The following is a 27,052-nucleotide window of genomic DNA, read 5'->3' on the forward strand; positions in this document are numbered from 1 at the left end:
GTTTCACAACTGGAAGGGGCAGGGCCTTCTGTGGGTGCTGTGGGCGGGGTCAAAGTTAATCTGTCCTTGAATTAAAGCATTTGTACTGAACCATAGGAAAGCTCTGAAATTAAAAAAAGTAAAAGTAGCAGAGTGGAAGTAGAAATCAAGGGCAGTTTTATTTTATCTAGAATATTCAGTCTTAGATGTGTAATAGTTGTACACGAACGTAGTAACTAAGAAACCTCTCCCAATTATACAAGGTACGTCTAAAAAAATAATCCTACTCTTGTTGTTATTGCTCAAAGGAGGGGCTAATATGGGTCAATGCTCTGTTATCTTAGATCTTATCTAACGTCTCTTATCAGTTTCAACTTAATATCTCAAACAGTCTGACTCCAGCAGTTGTTTAAGTTAGCCGTTCTTCTTCTGCTACCATCGTATAAATGTCACCCAAACTTGAACAACGAATCAACTTGAAATTTCTTGTTAAACTTCAACAACTGATAACAACGTCCAGAAAATCAGCGAAATTGTGCGAGGTGCCCGTCAACTAAGTGTTAGGATGATTAGTGAAATGGTTAATTTTGATAAAATTACTGTTTAGAAAACTTAATAGGCAGAATGTTTGTGCAAAAATGGTTCAGCAAGTTCTCACTTTTCTTCAGAAGGAAAATTGCAGAGCAATTTGTTCAGATGTTTTGGAGCGGATTGATCGAAACGAAAAAAATATTCTGGTAATGGATCACCCATCGTACTCCTCCGACCAGGCACTATGTGACTTCTTTTTGTTTCCAAAAGTCAAAAGCACGTTGAAAGGGAAGCATTTTGGATCAATAAATGTCATGAAACAAGTTGCAACGGCTGCCATGAAAGAACTTGAAGAAGGAGATGACCTTAAACACTTTTTTGAGGAATGGAACAAGCGTCTCCAGTGATGTGTGGATGCAGGAGGAGAGTAGAATTGAAGGGGAAAAGTAAATTTGAAAATAATATATTTTATGGCATCAGTCTGGTTATTTTTTATACACACCTTGTACATACTTAATCCAATCTTGAAAGGATGCTGTTTTGTTTTGAGCATGTGGTAGGATTAAATAAACAAGTGATGTTTCTTAAAAATCAAATAATGCACTTTATTTTCAAATTGTATACAACTGGCTCACTTTTAATAAACTATAATTTCATTTTTTAACTTAGTGAAGAGTTTTGATTAGTCTGTTGGATTTTAAAGAAATACACTTTTGTTCACATAATTTGGATGCAGTGTAAGCTAAATGTGAGTACGTTATAGCCTTTGAATTTCATGTCAGGATCATCAGTGGTGCATACTTTACTTATTTAAAATACAGAACTGGAAATAAGTAAAAGTCCACCATTTTTGCTCATTATATCCGGTTATAGTGCAACTTCAGAAGCAGAGTTGCATGATTTGTGCAAAACTTGAGGATGTGACCTTTCAATTAGTTGTGTTGACCGTTTTAATTTTCAGTTTCCCACTGTTAGTAAAACTGAATGAGGGAATTACACATAAATGTGATATGGCTTTAAGATTAATAAAAGAACACTGTGTATCGCACCAAAAAGGAAGCAGTGTTTGAGTGTTTGCTGTATTTTGCTTTCGCTTTCCTGAATGTAATTGGTCAATGGTTGTGGCAAGTTTAAACTAGCTTTCTGTATCTATGGATATTCTAAAAAGTATTAGATATCTAGCCTCATTCTTCTTTTTTAATAAAAATATTTGTATTAATGCTCCTTTCAGGCCTGTAACATTAAAGAAGTATTCAGCAGCAGTATTGCCTGTAAGAAAATATTAGTGTACTTCTAATACCTAGTTAATGTTATAATATGATCAAATTTTAGACCAGTTAGAAAAGTGATAAGATGAATCCTTCTGTCATACTGTGTGAGGAAGTTGAGGTTGATAGAAAATAGCAGTTTGTGGTCATCATTTATCACACTTTTAGTTTCCACGGAAAGTGGTTGTCTGTAAACTAATCTGGATTATTCTTTTCAGAAAAATGTCAAAAAAAATGTCATATGTTAGAGTCAACTTGTTACTATAGCAGCAAATGTGTGGATGCTTTCAGTAATGTGACGCAGTGGAATACTTCATCACAAAAGATGGAAGGCAGTCGCACATACAGTTTAAGACTACAAAGCAAAAATATGTTGTGGCAGCATTTAAAGCATATCATTTAGAAACAAATATCAGTTGCTAAAAAATATATTTTAAGGAACACTTCTTTCATATTTTTCCATGTGTCTGGTTTTGCGTTTTTACCAATGTGTGTCATAGTACATGGAATGTGGGCGATGTGACCCTCTCAATTTAAAACTGATAGAAATTAGATTTCGGAAGTAATTCAATTGGTTATTCATATTTAATTAACAAATAGGCAATAGCCCATTCTGGAAGGTGGCCATTTCAGTTCTGATATTCAGTTGCATTCATTGTAACAAATTGGTTAAAGGCCTGAAGTGCAATTGCTTTGTGTGTGTTATTGCTCCTTGTCTGCTTTAGAGACTATGGGTGGACTAAGATAAGAGGTTAACAGGTGGTTTTCCACTGCACTTGATAGTAATGTATTTCATTATCATCTCGCTTTTTTCTTTATTTTTTTTTTTAAAGAGTCATAGAATATTCCTGCATGAGTTAGGGGACTGACAGATTTATATTATTTTTAAATAGCGACTATGTCACTCTAAGCATGCTCTGTTTTTATTAAAGGCTGAGTATGAACATTGTTTTCCCTCTCATACTTCTCCCAGGCACTAGTAATATTCAGTTGTCTTGGTGTTCTCTTCTGTTCTTTCCCTGATGTACAGTACGCAAACTGCTGGAATCGCTCCAGTCACAATCTGTGCAGAATCATATCCATATGAACTACAGGAGATGATTGTGCTCTGCTTTTGATACAAGCTTAGTTACAATTTATATTAAGAGATGATTAAATGTCACAGAGGAGAGCTTCATTTTAATCTACATGCATATTCATCATTGGAAACTTGCAGATTAATAAAGGATGGGCATAAAAGCTATATTTATTAGAAACACGTGACTGGGGGGAGGAGAAAGTAATGTGATCCTCACTTGTGCAATATTTTATGCAAACATTTATATGACTAAGAGTACAGAATTACTCTGACCTAAGTTGTTTACATGTCTCAGAAAACAGATGTTGGAGTTCTAAACAAACATTAGAAAATACATTAAAATATTTCATCACAACCAAACCATAAGTTGTTTCATTAAGAAAACTATTGTGCCTTTTCTGGAGTTTTTAAAGAGAAGGAACATTGGGTGTTTTTTGTTTGGTAAGCCTACCAAAATTGTTGCTCCGTCTCCATCTAAGGCAAATACTTGTGCTAATCAAGGTACAGAGAATAAAAGAAGCTGAGAGCCTTTAAGTGACTGCTGCTGAAAGCAGGTTTTCCCCTGTGTGGGGCCCATTTCAGGCAAGGTCCTATTTGCCTGTGTATCCCAGACAGGCTTGAGTCCATGCCAAGGCTCTTTATTCTGTGGTCGGGGTTTTAATCTGTTCCAGACCCTTTCAGTGAAAGAACTACAGTGTGATTGTAGAGGGTCGGGTAAGAGTTTGAGGGGGAGGAGGGGTGCAATGAAAGATTGAGAAAGGAAGCCGGAGAACAGACGAAAGCATGTGGTCCCATCAAATGCTGAGGAAATGGTGAGCATGGGGGTGGGGTTTGTACTGAAATAATGTTTTGTTGTGAGATTGAAAGTAAGTGTGTGAAGAGTGTATTCTTAGACTAGGTTTCTAATGCAACCAATGCCTGCGGAGACATTTTTTTTTTTCTTGCGTTTGCAAGTATATTGTGTTGAATAGACAGATGATAAAATATTTACTAAAATAGATATATTTGTTTTATTGATTTATCTAATCTTCTATTTCCATGATTGAAACTGATCAACAATTTAATCTTCCTTCTTGAAGCGGAAACTGAATAATTTAACCAGAGAGTCATCTAAAAAAGAAGATGCAAGCATTGTTTATTTTGCATATATATATATATATATATATATATATATATATATATATATATATATATATATATATATGGAAGAGAAGGTCTGTGATACGGTTTGCATATTTGCAGTTGGAGATCCACGAAGGGAGAAAAAAAACGAATCACGTATCATAAAATAGTTTTATACCTGAGCTTTCAATCCCTATCATATATAATATAATGTGTGTGTGTGTAATAATTCTTTGCATTTATATAGCGCTTTCCTCACTGCTCAATGCACTCAGCAATTGCAGGTTAAGGGCCTTGCTCAAGGGCCCAACAGAGCAGAGTCCCTATTGGCATTTACGGATGTATGTATGTATATATAATACATACACACACACACACACACACACACACACTTTATAATACATACACACACACACACTTATACATACATACATACATACATACATACATACCGTATGTACGTATATAAAACTGAAGCACTAGTTATTTAGGTTATTTACATGGGACGGTGGGTCACAATGGAGCCTAGTGGTTTCTAGTCTTCCCTGGGTAGGTGACAATAGAGGTTATACCTGCCCACACAGCTGAATTCAGTTTTATTCCATATAAATATGTTTGGTTAAATTAGTGTAAAATGTTTTGCTTTACTAATGTCTAATAACCAGTTTGGTATGGTTAATGACAAGGGGGTCAGTCACAACAAGAATTAACCAGCAATGAATTTTCATGCCTGGATAACACTATTCAGTAGATAATCTACGTAATGAATAAAATGCTGTTTATTTCTTGTTTCTCAAAGTAATTTCCGAGTTTAGGACAGACAGATATTCCCCACCCTTGAGTCAAAGAAAATGAACAACAGATGGATCTGGCAGTTCAGAACATAACATAAGTCTGGGGTTTGAAAGTGATCTGTTGTTGATGACTACAGTGCTTTCCCAGATGAAGTAAGTCACCCATAACAATGTGTGCTTTGTAGCATGAAAGCAGTTTAATTTGCTTTTATCAGTTTCTAATTGTGTGAATTCCAGGGTGGATTGCTTCATCTCCTACCGTAATCATCATAAAGTCCTTGTGCAGCAAAATAGAAACAAACCTGAGTGTGTAATGTTTAACCCAACAAGCTACACCTTTCTGTAAATAGGGAAAGGGGAAGTGTTGAAATGAATGTTGTAGTCTGTTTGTGGGAAGACTGAACATAAAAGTAGCTGTGCCAGAAAAGAGACTACGTTATGTTGGTGTGCGTAACACACTTTAAAAGAATGAATGTGCACGTTTTGCTTTGTTTTAATAGAACGTCTTAATTGATGTTTTTGAATAAGAATCCAAATTATACACAGACTTTGTTTCTTTTTATTACTCCCCACAATTGCAAACACATGAGTCTCGATATGGGCCTCCTTTTTCCCCTGTTGCTTTCTTTTATTACATGCAGTCCTCTTCTGGTTGATCTTCTGATTGATTCATAAGTAAATTTAAACAAATATTTTACCCTAAAATTTTTTTCCTCCAACTTCCACTTCAAAAGCTAAGGATAAAGGACCGACTTTGCCTGGTGGCCTGCATGAATTTTCTTTTTCTTTTGCACCGGTTCCTGGCTTTAAAGATATGCCTGATAATGCCTTTGGGTGCACTTTTGTTTTCTCTTAAATGCCGTGAAGACGATGAGTTGTCTGTTTGTATTTTGCTATTCAAAGCCCATTATCTGCCCTAGCTATCACTAGGTGCTGGTGGGGCCTTTTGTTCTCTGGAAGAATCTTCTGAAGACTGCTTAATGGAGGACTTTTTGTGTTTGTAATTTGTTGCCAGTATATCCGGTTGTTTTAGTATGGATGTTTTTTTGGCCATTAAGCAGGCAATGACACAACAGACAGAATATTGAGGAAGAATCTGGGCAGGAACAAGTGACTTTTATGTCTGCTGTGTTCTAGTAGATGCATCAACAAACTTGTACATCAATAGGCATGTTTACATGCACCTTAATTATCCAGTTATTGCTTTCTAAAATGCCATGTAAATCTTTTTCTTAGAGAAATCAGGTTCTTGGCCACTGAGAAACGTGATTAACAGAACAACCTGATAATGTGGCCATGGACACCCTTAACTGAGTTACTGTTAAGGATTATGTAGTCCGCAACTGTCCATTGCACTCTGTCAGCCTGCACATGTGTTTACTTCACACACACTTTCATGAGTCACCGGTAGAAGCATTTCTAGAGGAAAATGTTTGGGTAATCACATTATTCCTTCTACTTTCTGAAATAATCTGTCTCTATATTCCAGAAATCGCTAAATTTATGTTGTTGAGCTCAACCTTACTAAACTCAGCAACACAATCTCGAGAGCAGTAAGGTAACAAGTTAAAAGTAACATGCGTTATGTAATCGGAATACTTTTTGAAGTAACAAGTAACCTAACACTACTTATTCACAGTGGCCGATAATGAAATCTGACTCTTTTTTGCGCAGTTTAATGATGTCTGAATGTTTTGACAAAAGAGAACTCCAGAAGATTATTTGCCCATGTAAACACAGATTTTTTTAAGAAACCAGCTTTCTGCCTTAACCAGATTATTCACCTTAACCCGGTTATGTGTGCGCATGTAAACGCACTCTTTGAAAGGTCATGAGTGTGCCACATGGCTTAATTTTTCTTGTCACATCTTTGAGTAAAACTTTGTTGGGTCCCAGGTCTGCTGTGCATAATTCTAGATAATCTGTAATAGGGCAAATCACAGTTTAAGAGCCTTAATGTTTTAATATATGTTAAAAACTTACATCGTGTGCACCTTTTGAACACTTCATTATTTTTCCCCTTTCTAACAGATGATAAAATATTCTAGATGTGTCTTTGACTTTAAGAAATTATCTTCTATAGGTGTTGTATTAATCCATCTTTTGCTAAATTTCTCAAAAATTTCAGTGCTGCCCATTAGTCTATGTTAGTAGCTACATTAAGAAAATGGTTTATATACACACACAGATTTCATGCTACGTGGCTTTGTCAAAGAAAGAACTGTGCAAATATATTTGTGACTTCAATTTTTTACTCTACAAAGACAAAAAAGTCTTTTAGAGTGGGTATTCCGTTTATTACATTCTATATAGCAGTTACTAACAGCACATTAACATAAAGATCCATCAAAAATGTGTAAACAGCAGCCGAAGAGCATTCATTTTAAAATATACTGTCCGTTTATTAAATAAGTATCTCCCGTTCTCTTTGTTTTTCTGGTGTACATGTCTTTTAGGACCAGTGCTGTGTTTCTATTGTTTCAGTAAGAGAGTTCACAAGCTTTTGTAAAACATACTGTGGTATTAAAAATGGCATATTTGATACTTCATCTGTGGTATGCTACAGTGACGTCGCCTTTTAAAGATGATTAAAACTGAATTTGAATTGCATATAGAAAAATAACAAATGGAAAATTAGTGTTGACAAAACTACAGGAATACTGAGTGAGAATGAGCTGAATGACGATGAAAAGACTAGATTTTTTTCTGTTTCTTTATGTATAAAATGATAAAAGCAGTGTTCATATATGCTTTGAATGTGGCACCATTTATGTAATATGTGCGTGTGTGTGCATATGCATATAATGTATATATTTTGTGTGAGTTTTGTCTGTGTATCTGTGTTACTATATTAAATAGGAAAATTAGCCATTCATTAAAGATTTATTCTGTAAAGCATCATTCGGAACAAGTACAACCACTAAGTGCCATTCAAAGCAAAAAAAAAAAAAAAAAAGTGTAATACAGTACAAGTTAGGCTAGTGCCGCCTCCTGGCTTCATGACCAGATGACGTACTCTTCAAGTGTGAGTCAGAAGCTTTGGATTCCTGCCACATTTCAAAGACGTGCATTTAAGTTGATTGGCAAATCTTTAATTAGTGTGAATGTGCCCGGCATTGGATTGGCACACTTTTCAGACTTTCTGTTCAGCCATTCCTGCTGGCATAGGCACCAGCACCCTGCAGTCCTTTACTGAAAAAAAAGAATCAGGAAAAGGATGGTTAGATGATGTTAAGCTGCAAGTAGAAATTTCAAAGCTGCATTAATATACATAATGTCTTGCACTGGCTGCTTAAAGAATTTGAAACAAGCCACGGTGTTGTAGAATGCTACAATGTACAGTGCACATTAACCGGAATTTAAAATTTTGAAGATCTTCCTTCACAAGTGGTATGCCTCAGGTTATAAAAGGGGGAAGGGAAGAACATTCATTTTGCCTGTGTGGGAGGTGAAGAAGCCAGGAGGTTGGGTGGAGCAGTCATGGAGTCCCACAGTGCCCTGGGATGTATCTCATTTAACAATGGAGACAGCGTAAACAAACAGAGCTGCTAAACTGATTGAATGCCAGTTAAAACAACAGCATTCAGGAAAACTTTGAATGAGAAGCTTTGCCAAGTGAATGCAGAGGTGATCAGTCTTTTCTCTGATTGGTCACTGGAGCATAACAATAAACCGCATTTTGGATCAACTTAATTACCTCCAAATGTTCAGTGTGTTTTGACTTGAGAATGGTCAAGTGTTTCTTGTTGTGTGTGTGTGTGTGTGTGTTTTATTATTATTATTTTTAGTGTGTTTTTGCATATGCATAGCCCTTAGGATAAACTTACTTGCTTAAAAGTGAAAATCAAAGAGGCCTTAGAATGAATGGCTTGAAAAATTGAATAAAGCTGCAGGAAATTTAAAACAAAAAATAAAAATTAGAGTTATGAATACTTGCCTTATAGAAAGTATTAGAAAGTCTTCAGCTCCTAAATAGTGGTTCCATAATTATGAGGTCAGCAATCTGTGACACATTAGTTTAATTTGTTAATGTTGAATGCTTTCTGTATTAATTAAAAAAAAAAAAATCATACTCCACCCTTACAGAGTACTGTTTTTGGGGCTTCTAGTACTGATATAGTTTGTTAAAGATCATGTATGTTATGTTGAATCTGCAAAAGACCATACGTATATCAAGAACTGATTAAAGAATCTACATGATAAACTTAATTTTTAAGCAGGTTTTGTTGTGTGGAATCCAGGAATGTTTGAAAGGCAAGCATAATAAAATATTACAGGTAAACATGCTAAAAAAAAATGAACGTTTTAATAATTTTATTTATTTGAAGATGTATATGTTGCAGCGTTAGTAAGAATCATATATATTTATATTCAATATTCATTGACAAGGTAGAAAAGCTGCAGCTTTGCCAAAATGTACCTAATGCAAAAGGCTGTTGCATTGAAAGTGAGCAATTAATTTGATAGGAGAATGAAGCAAAATGCATCATGTGCAAACAAAACACGAGAGAAGGAAAAAGTGATGTTTGTCACTATTATTTTACTCCCAAAGAGCTGCTGTTAATGATTCAAAAGGGCCCTAGAATTCTCACATGTGCCTTCCAGAGGAACCTTTGGATTATGTAAATATGTAAAAATCTGCAATGTATTATGAAGCATAGTACAGTTAGAGCATTTGCAATACTGCCTCATGACAATGAAGCATTGACATCTTCAGAGCCAACTCTTCTCTGCAGTGTTCAGTTTTAACATAAGTTAGTACATATCCCAGTTATTTAATGTCGTATAATTTGAACCGTCTCCATCGAGTCTTTTGACAGCCTTCCTTCCACAGAGCTTCTGCGGCTCTTCTCTTTTCCATCTTTGTTGAAAAAAGTAACATCAAGATAGAGCCACATAGTTGGAATATTTTTTATAACCAGATGGTAGAAGCATAGGGAAATGAAATTGAAAAGAGACACTATTTACTAAGAATAAACTGTGGATTTGTGTTTTGCCATGTTTGTTTGCTCTCCTCCGTATCTGTTACAACAGAGTAGTCTTTTATTTATTCTACAAATGTGACTAGCTTCTTTTTGGCTCATTTTCTCTTTTGTTTTACCATAAACAATTGTTTTGGTTTAGTTATTTACAGTACTGCAATATAAATACCTGCACTATTTTTGTTGTATAACAACCATCAAACCCAACTAGTTTTTTGTGGAATTATTGCCTATCCAAGGAACAACAACCTGTCACTTTTTTTTTTTTTCTTTTGGCATTGTCAGATTACAGTAGACTACTCTTCCAGTGATTTTAGACTGATAGAACCTTATTTGTCCCCCGGGGAAAATTTGGCATTTTACAGAAGTTCTTTAAATATATAAATACATTAATAGATAAATAAATATGGATGCACACAAACTTTGGTCTGAACACACTCCAGAATGACTAAAAAGAAAGAAGATTTAAAAAGAAAAATGTTCTGACTTGGCAATCCCAGTCACAGTGATTCATTATGCAGACGTATTACTGTTGGTATAAAGGAGACCCAGTAGCGTTTTTTGACACACTTCTGCTGAACAATTCCTTAGCTGAAAATACTCTGTGTTAGTGTGTTATTGCAGCATTATTCATAACTGCACTCAGTTTTGAGTTAAGTCTCTCCTTTGCTGAGACCTCCAGGGGGTCCAGAATGTGTCCTATAACTGAGCTTGCCATTTTAATTAGTTTGTTAATTCGGTCGGCCTCTCTTGAAGTAATGTTTAGAGCCCAACACACTACACCACAGCATAGAAAATTGCATTGGCCATCAGAGTTGTAAAATATGTGAAGGATATCACTACTCACGTTAAAGGATTTTTTTTTTTCTCATTATCACATTTTCAGTCATAGCCTTTATTTACATAATATTAGAAAGTCAGCTAGAGGCATGCTCCTATGAACGTCAGTTGCATAGTCTGACATGCCCAACAACTTGCTCCAACTAGTCCGTGATTCACCCTAACAAAATCAAACAGGTTTGATTTTTATCTTGTAGGGTTGGGCTCTGCGTACTTGAGAGGTGATAACCAATGAATGCTCATCCAAAAATATAATGCATATAATGCAGTGACAAAGAATAAGGACTTTAAAAGTGTTTTGGGACCCACAAACCGAAGAGAAGCTTGCCTGTCCAATGTGTTGTGCTTTCCTTTTTTCCATTTCGTTGTAGTGAGAAGTCAAGCAAAATGACACCTCTTATTGGCTAACTAAAAAGATTACAATATGCCAATAAAAGGTGTCATTTTGCTTGACTTCTCACTACATTCATAATGGCTAACATGGTACAACACCCAAGTTCTACAGTCGTAGCGAGTAAAAAGGGCCAAACTTGCTTTTTTCCTCTGAACTCTTCGCACAGCACGGGCTCTGTCAGACAGTAAGCTATTTGTTGTTAGCAAAAGGGCCAAGCACAACTGTGCTGGAAAGTCATCATGTAGTTGCTAAATTTGACGTACGCAGCAACTTTCAGTCATGCGAGTTGGCATGGTCTGGTGACAAGATCATCCATCCATCCATCCATTTTCCAACCCGCTGAATCCGAACACAGGGTCACGGGGGTCTGCTGGAGCCAATCCCAGCCAACACAGGGCACAAGGCAGGGAACCAATCCCGGGCAGGGTGCCAACCCACCGCAGGATATACACAAACACACCCACACACCAAGCACACACTAGGGCCAATTTAGAATCACCAATCCACCTAACCTGCATGTCTTTGGACCGTGGGAGGAAACCGGAGCGCCCGGAGGAAACCCACGCAGACACGGGGAGAACATGCAAACTCCACGCAGGGTGGACCCGGGAAGCGAACCCTGGTCTCCTAACTGCAAGGCAGCAGCGCTACCACTGCGCCACCGTGCCGCCCGGTGACAAGATCAGCAACTGCAAATATGACATACTGTATGACTGGAAGGCGTATAGTACAATATCCGCTTAAGCCTGTTGTATTTTTTTTTTCTTTCAGCCTAGTAGTAGTAGTATTAATAGCAAATACTGTACTTTTACTGTATTGCACAGAAAAAGTGACTTGTGGGAGAACGAAGAAAAGCTGTAAGGAATGGATTAAATGGGTCTTTTTTGTTCCTTGGGAAGAGCATCAGTACAGATCCATATACTGTAGCAGCTCATCTTTGTTATTTTTAGAACCATTGTGCATTTATTGGGTTGGTCTTCTACATAAGGATCCTCAGTTGTAGTTGAGTGTGATATTTTAAGGCTGTGATGGGTTTTATTTTTTGATCCATCAGATCCATGAATTTTTCAGTTAATATGTATCAGTGCACATCACATTTGCTTATGATGGATGTAAGTCAGGTTACGGTGTAAACACAGCTTTTCTGATCTGGTAGCATTGTATCCAGATCTAACTATAGTGTAAACTTTGCTTAAAAAATGTTTAATGAGGCTGACTTAACATTACGCTGTAATTTGATCTTGAGTCTAAAACAGTAATATAAACAAATCTGCTGAACATAGTAGAAAGTAAGCCTATTCTGCTATGTAATCCATCAGAAAGTTCTTTAGACTATTGCAAGTGTCCCCCCCCCCCCCCCCCCATTTATCATTTGACATTAAACTTCTTTTTGAATTCATTGCTGTAAGTTTTTTTTTGTACATGCAGAAAAGGCAAGGAAGACTAATGTATCATTTTATCTCACTTGCCTCTGTGAAGCAACTGTTTTCAGAAGCTGCTCAATATGTGGTATATTGCTTGAAAAATAAACACTGAGGGGGGAAAAAGAAAATAAGTGTGCTATAAAGCAATTAAGCGTTATAATTATGTGTGGAAATGTGTAGGCCTGTTTATCTAGCTTTGGTTAATTTTTATGACATTTCCTGACTTGTCAGCTTTGCTTCTTGGTGTTTAGTTGTTGCAAAATGTAAATTCAAGTCACAAAACCACTTGAGTGGGCAGGTTGCTTATTACCAGATTTGTTCTTGCACCAGCTTTTAGTGAAGATGGATTATTCACTTTTTCCACACTCCGTAACTTCTACCTATAATCCTGCCTGGAATCAAAAGTTTGTGAGTTAGAACTGCAGAAAATAAACAATTAATGATTATTTAAATTTAGCTTTTATTTACCTGGTTTATAACACCATGAAACGTGAAAGGGACCTGTCAGTTAGGATCCCCACACTTTGTAATGTAGTTTAGCTACGTCTATGTGGGAGTATGGAGAAGATCATTTAACATGCAAAGCCACGTGATTAACATGTTTAAACTGTGAGCATTATGAATAGATTTGGAAAGTGATCTCACAACTTCTCTTTTAGTGAATCTAATAATTTCTCACAGCAAAAGAAGTAGTGGAAAAAATCTTGAAAGGTTTTATACTTCAATTAAAAGTTAGCTTTTTTTATAAATATGTTTGTCCAGCATGGACATACTGGGGAGTTTGTGCCGTGGTTTTTGTTACAGCCCTGGACAGAGTGCTTATGTGATTAGACTTTTGAGTTTTCTGTAATTCTGTTGTTAATACTAACAGCTAGGTGACAGTAATATTGTTTTATTGGGAAAGTGTTTCTAGGTGATCCCTTCACCCCAGTGGGAATAATTAAGCAAATGTATTGAATAAACATGATTTCTCACACACTACCATATGGGCCAAAGGCGTCAATGTGAGTGTATCAGAATACTCGACCTGCCACCAACAAGATTTTCTGGAATGAGAGCATTTGGAAAAGTCATTTGTAAATCACTGACTATTCCGGTAAAGAAACTTTTAAGATTTATTTCAGTACTTACCAAACAAGTATAGCTTGTTTTTGTGTTTTTTTTTTTTTTCCCCCAATACGTATACATTTCCTGCTATTTTAACTGGCTACATTAATCAAAGAAATATATTGTTTGAATATTAAAAAAAATATATTAAACATTCTGTTTTAAATATGTTATTAAATCAAACATGTTTTGTCCAAAGACAATTATTAGTTATTCATTCTATTGAGCTTTCAGAATAATATGTTTTTGTGTAGTGTTTTATGCAAAATCTTAAGTATTGAACAATGCTGCCATATAGGATTGTGAAAACTCAATTATACACCACATCAGCTCACGTTGAATCGCTGTGGAGTGAGTCAACTTTCAACAAAAACATGTAATGAACTGGAGAACATAAGCCAGACACCCCTTATTTCCCTCTTTCCAAAATAAACCCTAAACCTCTCCATAATAAGTGAGTTAACAGAATGTGTTGTTTTATTAAGATGATATTTTCTCACGTTCCCCATCTTTCATTAACTGCTGTCTGTCATTCTTTTTCTGTGTCTATGATTAGCTTTGAACCAGACAAGAATCAGCCAGAGTGCCCCAGTCAAACAGACCCCACCGCTGCCTACACAAAGCCAACAAAGTGCTGTGATTGGGGGCAACAACCAGCAGCTTCGTCTGCAACAGCTACAAATGGAGAAAGAAAAATTGAGACTGAAGCATCAAGAACTGCTTCGGCAGGTGAGGCCACAGGTTAGGATCATTCTTTCTATTTATTTCTGTTGTTTTCCTCTTTGTCTGTGTGCATATGTGTGAAGTTTTCATTTCACTGTTTCAAAAGCTGCCTAATTAATGATGACATTCACTTTAAATAATTGTGTCAACGATGAAAAAAAAAAACCATCTAGTTAGTGATTCACAACTGCTTTAGAAAAGTTTTAGCATTGTGAAGTCATTTTACTATTTAGTATTTAATCAGTTCAATATGTATGATACTTTAGTTTAATTTTCAGAAAAGTTGAGGAGTACTATAAAAACTGTAGCTTAATGCAAAATCTGACTGTGATGTACAATTTTGGAGACCGTATTTCAGAATGTCATGACAGTAGGAACCTGGCTTTGCAGACTAAGGCATTGTACCCTGTGCTGGGTTGCAAGTCAGTAGTTTATCAAGTGCTGCAGGATTAATTTCTCCTGCCATTTTGAAAGGGAAACTGAGTAGTGCTGTTTATAGACTATAACAGTGCCTGATGAAAAATGGTTAACATTAAGCACCATTCTCGCTTGATTTCATTCTCAGTCTCTTTAGCATCATATTTTGTTTTGCTCTGGAAATGTACTTTCAAGTTGTGTTTTACACAGAAATGCAATGTTTAATCTTAAGGATTTCCTGATTTATCAGTACTTTTAAAATGCTTCCAGAGCTTTGAATCAATAATGTATCATGATGCTATTAATGTAAATATTCATCTGGAATTTAAAAACTTTTGTGGTAGGAAACAGTAACATTGTGATTGTGATTGTCATCATAAATATGGAGCTAAAAAGTGGCAGTACACTTTTCTAAATTTAAAAAAAAAAAATTAATTTCTTATCACTACCTGCTGTTTTCTTCCTTCTTTCAGTTTCCCATCGTTTCTGCCTTTTTAATTACCTTAAGTGTCTAAAGTGTAAATATTTTAATATAATAAATTTCATCACATCCCCATCCCAGTCAAGTAAATCAGAAAATGCTGACATATTAGTCAATCAAACAGTGTAGCATTTATACACAAACTTATCAGTGACGTTTTCTGTCTTTCATTCTGTGTGAATGTCTTCTGCACTGAGTAAGCCCTGTATTCACTACTATGTTTTCATTTAAAAAGTATACATTTGTCTGTTTTCACCTTTTGTCTACTCTACCCCATTGTTTTTGACCTGTAAAAAAATGAACACTTTTTAAAAGCACTCTCCAGAACTGTATGCTTTTGTAAACGTAAAACCAGCCTTATAGTATAGACAAGCAAAAATGGAGTTTTCAGAAAATTATATTCTAATTGCACTTGTATTAGTTAATGCTTATTTCATAGCCTTTCCCTGACTGGATTCTTTTCATTATGATACTGTATTCACAGATCTATCACGGAAGAAAAACGTGTTCAAACATAGCAGCCGTTGAAAAGTAGTTTTCTGTGGCACTTGTTGTGCTGCTTACCTGTATGCATCTAAGCTGCTTTTGTATAGTTTGAATGAGGCATACATGTGTAAAAGGCAAATTTATTTACCTGTCAGGTAAAGTTTTGCGATAAATCCCATGGGAGGCAGTGCTACATTTGTTGTGAAACATTCAGAGCTCTGTGAAAATCAAATTGCAAATAACTCCGTTGATAGCCTCTAATCAATGTTTATTACTTAAACTTACACTCCTCCTTACTGAAGAGATTATTCCGCAGCAAAATTAATAACAAGGTGCTTAATGAAGTGGAAGGGTGTAGAATGAAGCCAGGCAGGTGCACGCATGCATTTCTTTATCTTTTCTATTGAGTGAGCTCTTCCAAATGAAAATAGAGCTAAACACTTTTTAAGTATTGCCTTAACATTTGCAGTATTGTTGCTTAATGACAAGGCAATAGTCGCAGGTTCTGAAGATGATTACTTTAAATTTTAATCAGCTTAGTAATGTTACATTGGGCAAATTCGCTACAATTCCTTAAAGAATTTTTCTTTTTCTGTGCTGTGAACACGCTATCAGAGATCTCCATGTGGTGATAGTTCTGAAAAGCGTTTAACGCACAAGGGAATCTAATTTTCATAGGGCTCTGAATTTTTCTTTGCACAGTTCTTTCACCGAGTTTGGCTGCAGATGTGCACATGCCCAGTGTATGTGAAGGTCTATGTCCTTTGCATTTTCGGGCATTTCAGTGTAGATATGAATACTTTTGTAAATAATGCGAAAAGTCCACTGTGAACAGTCATTCTCATGGTAGTGCGGACGTAGTCTTAGAATATGAATATAATGTTTGGGGACTTGGTTTTAAAGTATGTTTTAATTTAAATCGAGAAGCTCATGTACTGCCACTTTTTTTTTTTTTTTTTTGAAACTGTGATATTAGCACAGTATGCTTTGATTTGTTTTGTTTTATTTGTTTTGATTTTACTTATTTTATATATTATTTAGTTATTTAAATCCCTTTGGAATTTTCTAGTTTAATATGAACATTCATAAGGTAAAAGTTCATATTCTATTTTCGCTTATAGCTTCCTATACATATGTGTTGTTATTATTATTATTGTTATGTTTATTATTATTATTATTCAAGTGACCATGCAAGATAAGTAGTGGTGTTCCCAAAATACCAGTACTCTCATAGCTTTGGGCATCAATTTTAAGACTTTAGACTTAATTTTCATTTAAGATTACTTCAATTGAAATCTAAAATATCTAATGCTTAAGTAATATATGTGATGTCTTAATAAGTGCTGACTTACGTAACATATTATGTGCTTATAGCAAGTCCCAGTGATGGAGCTGTTCCTTGCATTAGGTTTTAATCATTTTTGTTATACGCTGTAGATCAAGGCAGCATCACCTTTTATTGTCCTCAAACCATGATTGTGTTTACTGGGGTAAAAACCATTGAAAGAAAGATAGAGTATCTATATCAAAAACTACTTTACATACTTCATTTTGTGTTCATAGAACAGCCCTTTGTCAGTTAAGTTGCTAAACTGGTAGTCATGATGTCTCCACCTATTTATAAAATTTGAACCTAATTAATAGGTGTAAAAAGACAAATTAGTATGTCAGGGAAATAGTTACCTGAATGTTATTTTCAGCTTTGAAGCTGATAGAGAAGACTTTGACTGGTTTAAGGAAACTTTAAAGCTCTGCCAGTTTGAAAACCAGTACTATGTTTCACTGCCAGAGTTAAGTGCCTTTAGGGTTACAGCATTTAATATCTAGTATCTCTTGGAAAGGTAGAATCCAAAGGAAAACTTCATCCCTTTTTTCTTTTCTTAGCTAGCATCATTGCCATTTTTCTCACTCCTGATTTACTGCATTCAGTTCAACAGTTAAGACTGTTCTTTAATTCTTTACCGCCAGACTGACTAATAACAGTAAAACAGAGCCTTTTGAAACATGCAAAGCCACTGTTTTGGTTTCTGTTACATTAGGCATATACAGGAGTAGGAGAAGGATGAAAAGACAAGGGTAGCAGCAATTGGTTGTAATAATGGCTTTCACTAAAAAGGAACAACTATTCAATCTGTAGTAAAGATCCGTCATCCAAAATTGAATACAAACTGAGCATTTTGAAATTGTGGTTTTCAAAAAATGACTTGTCTGACATTGTGAACAGATGAGTTTCAGGTGAGTTAACCAGTGGCTTGCTCCTGAAACATTACCTGTGTATATTCACTCCTCTCACATGTGTGTTTCTAATCTGTATTGTAGTTGCTTTAAGTACAGTAATAAAAAGATTTTTGTAGATTTCAAATATATTTTTTAAATTCGTTGGATTTACAGGAACTGGCTTTGCGCAACCAGCTGCCAACAAGTATGGAACAAGATGGAGGGTCCCAGAATTCTGTTTCATCTCCCAATATATCGCAAGATGTCAGAACCATGACCACCAACAGCTCCGACCCTTTCCTCAACAGGTGAAGCATTTCTGTGTTTAATTCTTATCTTAATATCACTTTTCCAGCAATAGTTAGTACAAGGCTTGGTTTCTGTTATGCTTCATTTATTGTTTGCTTTTGATGTGTTACACAATATTGTTATGCAAAATGAAGTGTCAGGTGCAAAAAGCTACAAACAAAATGTACGCATACTGTTTTAATATAGAGAGACAAACTATACAGAGTACTCCAGGTAAGGCCTCACTACTGCATTATATAACTTAAGCATCACCTTCCTTGGCTTGTACTTCACACATTGTGATACAGAAGCTAACATCCGATTTGCCTTCTTCATCACTTCTGCACACTGACTTGATATAGATAGTGAGGAGTCCACTGTTGCTGCGCTATGACTCCTAGATCCTTCTCCTGGGGTGCTTGATTGTATATTTATGGCTATTTATTGTGTTTGCCTACTCTTGAAAAGTCTGCTGTGTTTTTTTTTTTTTTACCATGTTCTATATTATACACTTCCTTGTGAGGAAAGGAAACACAGATTATTTTTTCATTTCATATATTTGTCTGAGAACTGTCTATTTCCCGGTAGCATTGTGTACAAGGCAGAAACCATTCACTCACACACCTACTGTACAGTATACAGTATATCTCATTCATACTAAGTCAGTTTAACACACATCTTTGGGTTTCTGAGGAAAACTGGGACAACAATAGGGACTCCTGCAAAGTACCAACTCCATATTGATAGTAATTGGGCCAAGATTCAAAGTCCGGATTTTTGAGTGGTGAAGCATTAGCATTAACCTTAGTTAGTGCAACAGTTTCATGTCAGAAGTAACGATTGTTCAAAAGAAGGGCACAGAAGTAAAACCATTATTATGTTGTGGCCCTTGCCTTTATATTTCTGTGCTTAAATCAAAACACATTGCTTATGCCATACAGCAAGGCTCTTTTGAAAGGCAATAGAGTGATCCATTCTTGTATTTCTTTTAAAACAACATATAAAAAAATTTGTCTTGAATGTTACCAGTGCATTAATGCATGTTCATCGGTTTCATCAGTCCATTCCCTCTCTTAGAACTTCAGGGAGAGCAATAAAGGCTGTTTACTCTTTGATTTCAAAGAAGAAAAACATTTATTGTGACTGAAAGTAAGTGTTCTCCTTCAGTTTTATCAGGTTATCTAGTCTTCCTGTTGAACTTTTCTTCATTCTCTAGGATGAAAGGTGTGGCCAGCTGCACACAGCTGTCTCTGGAGCGTAGATTTAATGGGGAGTCTGTTTTTGTTAGTCTTTTAAGTGGTGAAGGTTAAACCAAATATCCTCTGTGTTGAAGATAAGTATATAAAGGACCACAACAGCTGACATCTTGGAACAGTTCTTAAATCCCTTTGTTCTTTTTTTTTTGACTGTTCTGTGTGTGTGTGTGTGCGCGCTTTCTCATTAAATATTTCAGAATTCTGCCATGGAGTTGTATATGGATGTATTTTGTTAATAAATTTTTAAGAGTATCGAAATACAGTTTATTAGCAAAAATTAATTTTTTTTACTAGTTTAAATAATAAAAATGTAACCGTTATTCCCAAGCTTAAAAGAAGAGAAGGTAAGACATGCAACATTTTGCCTGTGTGCTTGCCAGTTTAGTATTTCTATTATAGAGTATTTTATATGAATACTTGTTCACTGTATTAAATTTCACTTTTCTTTGCTACAACTACCCATACAGTTTAGTGTATATATGTATTGTGACCCTCAGGACATGTACAGCCCTGACACAGACCGGCAGAACACGACTTTGGCACACACAGCACATGGTTTAGTTATACAGTGCACAAATCACCAACACACAAGGCCCACAGAGCCCAGCAGAGTCCATTTTTGTTGCCAGTCCTTCCGCCTCCACTCCTCCTCTGGCTTTGTCCTCTTCCTCCCGACTCCGGCTGTTGACTTCTGGCGACCGGCCCCTTTTTATAGGGCACCCGGAAGGACTCCAGGTGCCCAACGAGCTTCTTCCAGCTGCACTTACGGGTGTGGTGGAAATGCGGCCAAAAAGGGCCCTGAAAATGTCCATGTGCCCCAATGTCATTTTACCTCTAACTGCTCTAATTTAATTAGCTGGTCTCTTATTCTGCATTCAACAAAATACAACCGTCTGATTTTTACATTTAAAGGAGGGTCAGAAATATTTGTATTTTTGCTACAGGCTTAAATGCTTAACTGTTTTCGGTTTCTTATTAATTTCCTGTTTAGTTTGCTCCCTTAAGGCTATGTCACTTTACGTGATTTTTCCAGTGATTTTTGGTTGTAGCCTTCATTTACATAGTCTTAGCCAGAGGAAGTCGGCTGCACACTCCCATTGAAGCCAGCTATGCAATGTGAACATACCCAACAACTCACTCCAACTAGTCTGCGACGTGCTCCAATCAACTTTAACAGATTTGAGTTTGAGTTTCGTCATAGGGACAGAGGTGTGTGTATGACAGCTGACAACCAATGAATGCTCATCCAGAAGTACAATCATATAATACAGCAATGATGAATATGGATCTTGGGTGTTTTGGACCTCACAAACAGAACAAAGGCTTGTGTGCCTGATTTCTCTTATTTTATTTACATGATAGAATATAAAAAAGAAGAGTAGGGATTGCGGCCGAACTCGCTGTAGCTGTTAACTCCTTGTACAGCACAGGCTCTGAAAGGCAGCCTGCTGTTGGCTGTCAGAAAAAGGGGTGGGCTCAAATGTGCTGGAGAGTCCTCACGCGACCACCAAAATGTCACCTTGCCAGTGATTTTCAGTCGTTTAAATTGACATGGTGCAGCAGCAAGACTGACAACTACAGTCGGCAAATCAAACATGTACTGTAACTAGAAGTTATATAATGTGACACCGGCATTAATTGTAACCTAGTAGTGGCACTTAACAATGAGCAGAGCAGACACCCTTGCAAACAGCTCTGAATGCTGAAAAGCTGCAACTACTTCAGCATCTGTCCCACTTATGTGCTCAATACTAAATAATGGCTTAAGTAGAAGTAAAATCAAGATGATGGTGAAATCCACATAAGCAAGTTAAAAAGAACACTAAATTATCCCGGTGTAATACACATAAATGCTTAGTTCATCCTACTAAAAATTTACTAAACTTACATTTGTGATTTTCTACATTGACCCCAAAACACAGAAACTGTAAAAGATTCACTTGCTTAATTAAGTTAGAAGTCCAATTAAGAAGTGAAGTTGGTTGGAGCAAAATTTTGCAGCCACTTGGGAGTTCCAAGGATATCTACTGCTTCTAGATATTGTAAAAGTAGACGTAAAGTAAGCAATCGCTTAGTAGGCAGTTTCTGTGGCCAATAAGACAGACTTGTTTGCTTTTTGTTTTTGCTCAACTTGCTTTATAAGATTCAGAACCCTTAATTGTTTCTTCTTCAACTAACCAGCCACCAACAATAATGAAACACAAAAAGAACCGACAGATAACCAGTTAAATCAGGGGTCTTAAAACTGCTGTTAATCATGCACATTGTTTAATTATATGACCTCTTTGCGCTATAATTCTGTTACACCAGACTATTGATTGTACATTTTTCAGAGAGCACCATCAAAATGTTTTGAGGACTATAGTAGATCAATATTAGTCAGGCCTCCACTTTTTTCTTTCAAAAATGATTGAACAATCATGAAAACAAAACATTAAAAATTAAAGTAAAATAAACATGATCCATTGGCAGCAGCCACTGGCTACTAATTGAGAAAGTGGATGGAATGAAAATCTGCAGTCACTAAAGCCCTCTAGGATCTGAGTTCTTCATGTTGCTGCGTCCACTGCTTTTTTTTTGTCATCTCTCTTAGGGAATCTTGTCAATTTTTGGGTTCAGCTATTGTTTCTTCAAAGTCCTGTCATTTCATTTTTTTTTGAAGGATTTAAATGTGAATGTTGTATCTCAAGACTTCTGTCAATGCATACATCTTCTGTAATAAGCTATTTAAGAAATGGGTGGATGGATAGATGAATGGACTTTGACCAGTTCTGTTGGTAATCCAGGTTTTTGTTTTTGGATGCTAGGGTCAAAAAAATAACGTCCCATAGAGGAGTGTGGTCTGACTGGGATAACAGGCCATCTCAGCACTCATGTAATTTTTTTTGGTTGAAAGTTTTCCTCACATTTACATCTTTCAATAATTCTTATAATCAGCCTGGTGTGCTTATGTATGTTCAAACGCCATCACGTGTTCAGTTATGCCCTTGCACTGATGATCTTTCTAAGAAGTCTGAAAGAATTTCCCTAGGTTGAGCAAATAGGCATCTTTTTTTAATTTGAGGAGGTGACATAGAATAAAGCAATAAAAGCGGCTAACTGAAACATAATTATATAACCCATTTTGATAGAATAATCATCATATAATCCTATATTAATCTTTTTAGATAATGTACAAACCTTTTTTTAACTTTTAAATAGGAATCATCTTGGTGAGAGTTTAGACATGAGACGTGAATCCAATTGGATTTTAATTGAATATTTTTAATTTTAAAGTAATTCAGAATACTTAATCATACTTCATCCATACACCTATAGAGTACTCCTTAAACATGGTGAATACTGAGGACATTTGAGAGAAAACTGAAGATTTTCTGTTTTCTTTTACATTTGCCTTGTGTTGTCATTAGGGAATTGTTTGTCTTGTAAATAAGTCTTCTCTCTTACACAAAGATGGGCAATGTTTCTTTTGTTTCAGAAGGTTTTTTTTTCCCAAATTTGCTTATGGAGGTTAGTAGGGGAGCTGGAAATGAAGTCTGTCTTCACAGAGGAGTAGCTGATCTGGATAGACAAGCCTGAGCAGCGAGCAGACCGTGAGAACCCAGGGTTTACACAGTAGACAGTGAATTTTTCAAGCCTGGGCTTGCACAATGCCTTTATTCATGTGCATCTCGGTCTGATTTTTTTTTTTTTTTTTGCATATCTTATTCTCTGCTAATTAGTCCGGGCTTACAGAAGCATTGCCTAAAGAGAGCCTTCTTCATAAAATCCAATGGCAAGATTGGGGTGAATAAAGGATGTACTCCTGTGTTCATTTACAAATAGAGGGGACTGATGAGATATTCATTTGGGGCTTTTTTTTTTTTAATATATCAAGCTAAATTTGAATATCCCAGAGAAAAGTCATAGTACAGTTCTATGCAAAGATCTTTTTAATATAAGCATTTACTGAAAGTTTTACAAATTTTCCATGTTTTTAGGTGAATCATAAATAGATGTATTATGTCAAAGCCTTTTGTTAAGTGTGAAAAATCAAGGGGAGAACTCCATAAAATATATGTGAAGTTTAAAATTGGATTAAGTGGCTTATACTGTTAATATCGTGCCGAGGTTACGTTTTAAGACAGTTGTTAGTGTGGTGTGGTGTGTCAAAAAAGGAAACCAAATGGAAAAAGCTGATCACTTTTTGACAAGCCTTTTCTTGGGGTTAACAAGAAGGGTGCCATCAGTTTGACTTTTAAGACATCTGATAATTCAAAAGCTAGCTGCCAAATCTTTGGCAATGTTTCTGTCTCTCATGGGTAATTATAAGGTTCTACAATGGAAGTTTTATTATCATACAGTACTGTGTTGGGAGCATGATGGAATAGTTTCTCAGTACTCAGTATTATCTTAAAGAGTTTCATTCCACCAAAGGTCTTAATCACTACATACAGTAGGTTTCTTAATTATAATTTGAATTTCCTTGATATGAATTTTGAATTACATTCTCATAGACATATTTTTACAGTTATGCACTTATGACAATAATGTAGTCATAGCTTTAAAAAACAAATTTATTTATTAATGTTTTTAATACACTGGTCAGATTTTAACACCTGTTACTACTCTTATTTTAAATAGTTTTATTAAGTGTAAATGTATTATAATCATTTTTGTCTCTTGTTGGCTAGAAAACAGAGGTGTATATCTTAATAGGCCTAGTTGGCTAAAATACAGAATAATATAAACACAATATGTAAAAAAAACATCTGGAATGTCAAGGGTGATAACACAGTTTTGCTGCAATCTTGCAAACTGGGTTTGTGCAATACAGCCTAACACCACAAGGTGGCAGTGAGGTACTGCTGCAGTTGTATTAGGACACTGGTTTGCACTGCTAAGTTGGTTCTTCAGATGGGAATATTATGCTGCATTTGTTCAAGAGTTCCACAGTGATAGGTGATATTCATTTAAAACATATCAGGTCAATTATTGCATAAAGATTAACTTTTTTTTCTGATCATATTTTCTTTTCGACCATAACACACGTTACATACAGTATTCTCCAAAAACAACAAAAATTCTGTATTTTATCTATGTCCACACAAGCAATTCAGATTCAGTATGCAAAGTGTGACTTTGGATAGTTTGAGATTTAGTCTTAGCAATATTGATTTCTTTATTCAGGATGTACATTGTTCCATTTAGATTTAATAGTGACGTTATTTTTTTCTTCAGATGATTATTGACCGTTTTGTCAAGGTTTTATGCAGCATGTTTAAATTGTCCTGGTGCTTTACATCTTGATTTGTTTGTTCAGAAGTAGTCATAAAATACTGTTGTTTGTAGATTTGTATTTTCACTGGTATATTTTCCTTAATTAGCATGTTTTACTTAAGTTTACTACAGTGTTAGAATTCAGTGCTTCCTTTTCAGAAGTGTACTCCTTGCCAAAATTAAATGTTTATTTTGCATACAAATACAGCTTTATATCCAGTAGTATTTTGCAGGGATATGTCTATTTGATTTAATTAATCTTTGCCATTTTTTTTTTTTTTTTAGCGGAACATATCACTCCAGAGATGAAAGTACAGACAGTGGATTGAGCATGAGCAGCTATAGTGTTCCTCGGACACCAGATGACTTTTTGAACAGTGTGGATGAGATGGAGACAGGTTAGTGTTTTTGGTCTTCAAATCCCCACATCTCTTTCCCCATCTTAAAGATGGCAGATGGTGTTAACATGACATAAAAAAAAACAATTATTTAGAAGCCCAGCCTTTAGAAGCATATTCTTAAACAAATATAAAAGTTACATAGGTTGTATTATCTTGGAAGTTTAGAAACACAAACTGTTGGGTTAATTAAGAGTATATCTTAAGTACAAAGTTGCCAAACTCATAACTGTCATTCTGGATGCTAGATGGTGAGTTATCCTATTTATTTCATTTTTTTAGATGATGGTGGCATTCTTAGAATAACAGTTTGACAGCTGTAAACATAATCCTTGTGGCCTTTACCCATCTTCTAGAGCAGTAGTTGATAACTTTTATTAAGCCATTTTGGAAATTAGATTATGTCTCCCTTCTCTCAGTTTATAAAGTCAGCAGAACACAGCAACATGTCTTCCGTGTGCCTTGGAAATGCAGATTGGTATTATTAAGAATAACAATTCTTTACATTTATAAAGCATTTTTCTCAGTGCTCTCCACACATGGAGGACCAGGGAAGCGAACCCACCATCTCCTTACTGCAAAGCAGCAGCAGAACTACCACTGCACCACCTGTGTGATTGTCACTAAGCAGTTACCATAAATTCATCTACATAAAATAATTTTTTATGCAGATGTGTAATAGTTGATACACTTACTGTAGGGGGGGAAAAAGAAAGTCACCTGCTCCACAAATAAATGTTAGTTGATAAAGTAAAGACTCATCAGAAAATTATTCCAGGAAATAATAATTAATTCCAATATTTACACATTGTATTAAAATGATTTAAAGGCAAAACAAATGTTAGTGTTAGCTCTTTGTGATTGCAGATACAAGGCTGGGAAGCACAAACATTGGGCTCAAAAAGTTTTCTGACCCCTTCACTTTTTTTACATTTTCTTAGTTTGCAGCATTGTGCTAAAATCTTTTAATTTCATCTTTTCCCACATCAAGCAACAATCAGTAGCCCAGAAAGACAAAGCAAAAACAGGATTTTATAAGTTTTTGAATTTGTATTAAAAATAAAGAACTGAAATATCATATTAACACAAGTATTCCGACCCTTTACTCCGCACTTAATTGAAGGACCTTTGGCAGCGATTACAGCCTGGCTTTACGTTTACTGTTTAGAATACCTAAAAGCAGTAAGTACGACACAACAAGGTTCACAAACACACAGTGCCCTCCATAATGTTGGTAGTAAAGACACATTTTCCTTTGATTTACCCCTCTGCTCTGCAGTTTAAAATTACAAACGATTCAGATTTGATTAAAGAGCACATTGCAGACATTCATTTAACAGGATTTGCATACATCTCTGTAACACCATGTAGAAATTACAACCATTTTTATACTTGGTCCCCCCATTTCTTCTTTGCAGATCCTCTCATACTCTTGTTAGGTTGAATGAAGAGAATTAATGAATGGTGGTTGTTCAGGTCACTCCAGAGATGTTCGACTGATTTTAATTCTGAGCTCTTGCTGGCAACTCAGACATTCCCAGAGTTGTCCCTAAGCCACTCCAGTGTTGTCTTTGCTTTGTGCGTAGGGTCATTGTCCTGTTGGATGTGGAACCTTTGGCCCAGTCTGAGGTCTAGAGCAGGTTTTCATTAAGAATATCTCTGTTACTTGCTCTCTTCAGCTTTCTGTCTATCCTGCCTAGTCTTCCAGTCCCTGTCCCTAAAAAACAACCTCAGAGCAATGATGCTGCCACCACCATGCATCACCATTGAAATGATATTGCACAGGTGATGAGCAATGAATGGTTTTTCTCAAGACACGATGCTGGTCATCGTTTCATCCGACCGGAGAATTTTGTATTTCAGAGTCTGAGAGTTCCTTAGGTGCCTTTTAGCAAATTCCAAAAAATGATTCCATGTGTCTTTTACCGAGAAGAGGTTTCTGTCTTTCCACTGTATCATAAAGATCATTGGAGTGTTGTAGTGATGGTTGTCCTTCTGAACATTTCTC

The 27,052-nt window shown here is 35.8% G+C and overlaps 1 protein-coding gene across 4 annotated transcripts in view; it reads left to right on the top strand.

The window, feature by feature from the left end:
* The window catches only part of yap1 (Yes1 associated transcriptional regulator), a 145,011-nt gene that overhangs the window by 108,682 nt on the left and 9,277 nt on the right, over positions 1–27,052 (top strand). For 2 of the 4 annotated variants that reach the window (XM_051926466.1, XM_028800292.2), the window contains 3 exons: positions 14,076–14,260; positions 18,018–18,151; positions 24,932–25,044. In XM_051926466.1, coding sequence (XP_051782426.1) covers positions 14,076–14,260; positions 18,018–18,151; positions 24,932–25,044 — 432 coding nt within the window. The remainder of the gene's footprint in view (positions 1–14,075; positions 14,261–18,017; positions 18,152–24,931; positions 25,045–27,052) is intronic. The other 2 variants (XM_051926467.1, XM_028800293.2) reach the window with 1 other exon arrangement.

Source organism: Erpetoichthys calabaricus, chromosome 4 (genome assembly GCF_900747795.2).
Source record: "Erpetoichthys calabaricus chromosome 4, fErpCal1.3, whole genome shotgun sequence".
Lineage (NCBI taxonomy): Eukaryota > Metazoa > Chordata > Cladistia > Polypteriformes > Polypteridae > Erpetoichthys > Erpetoichthys calabaricus.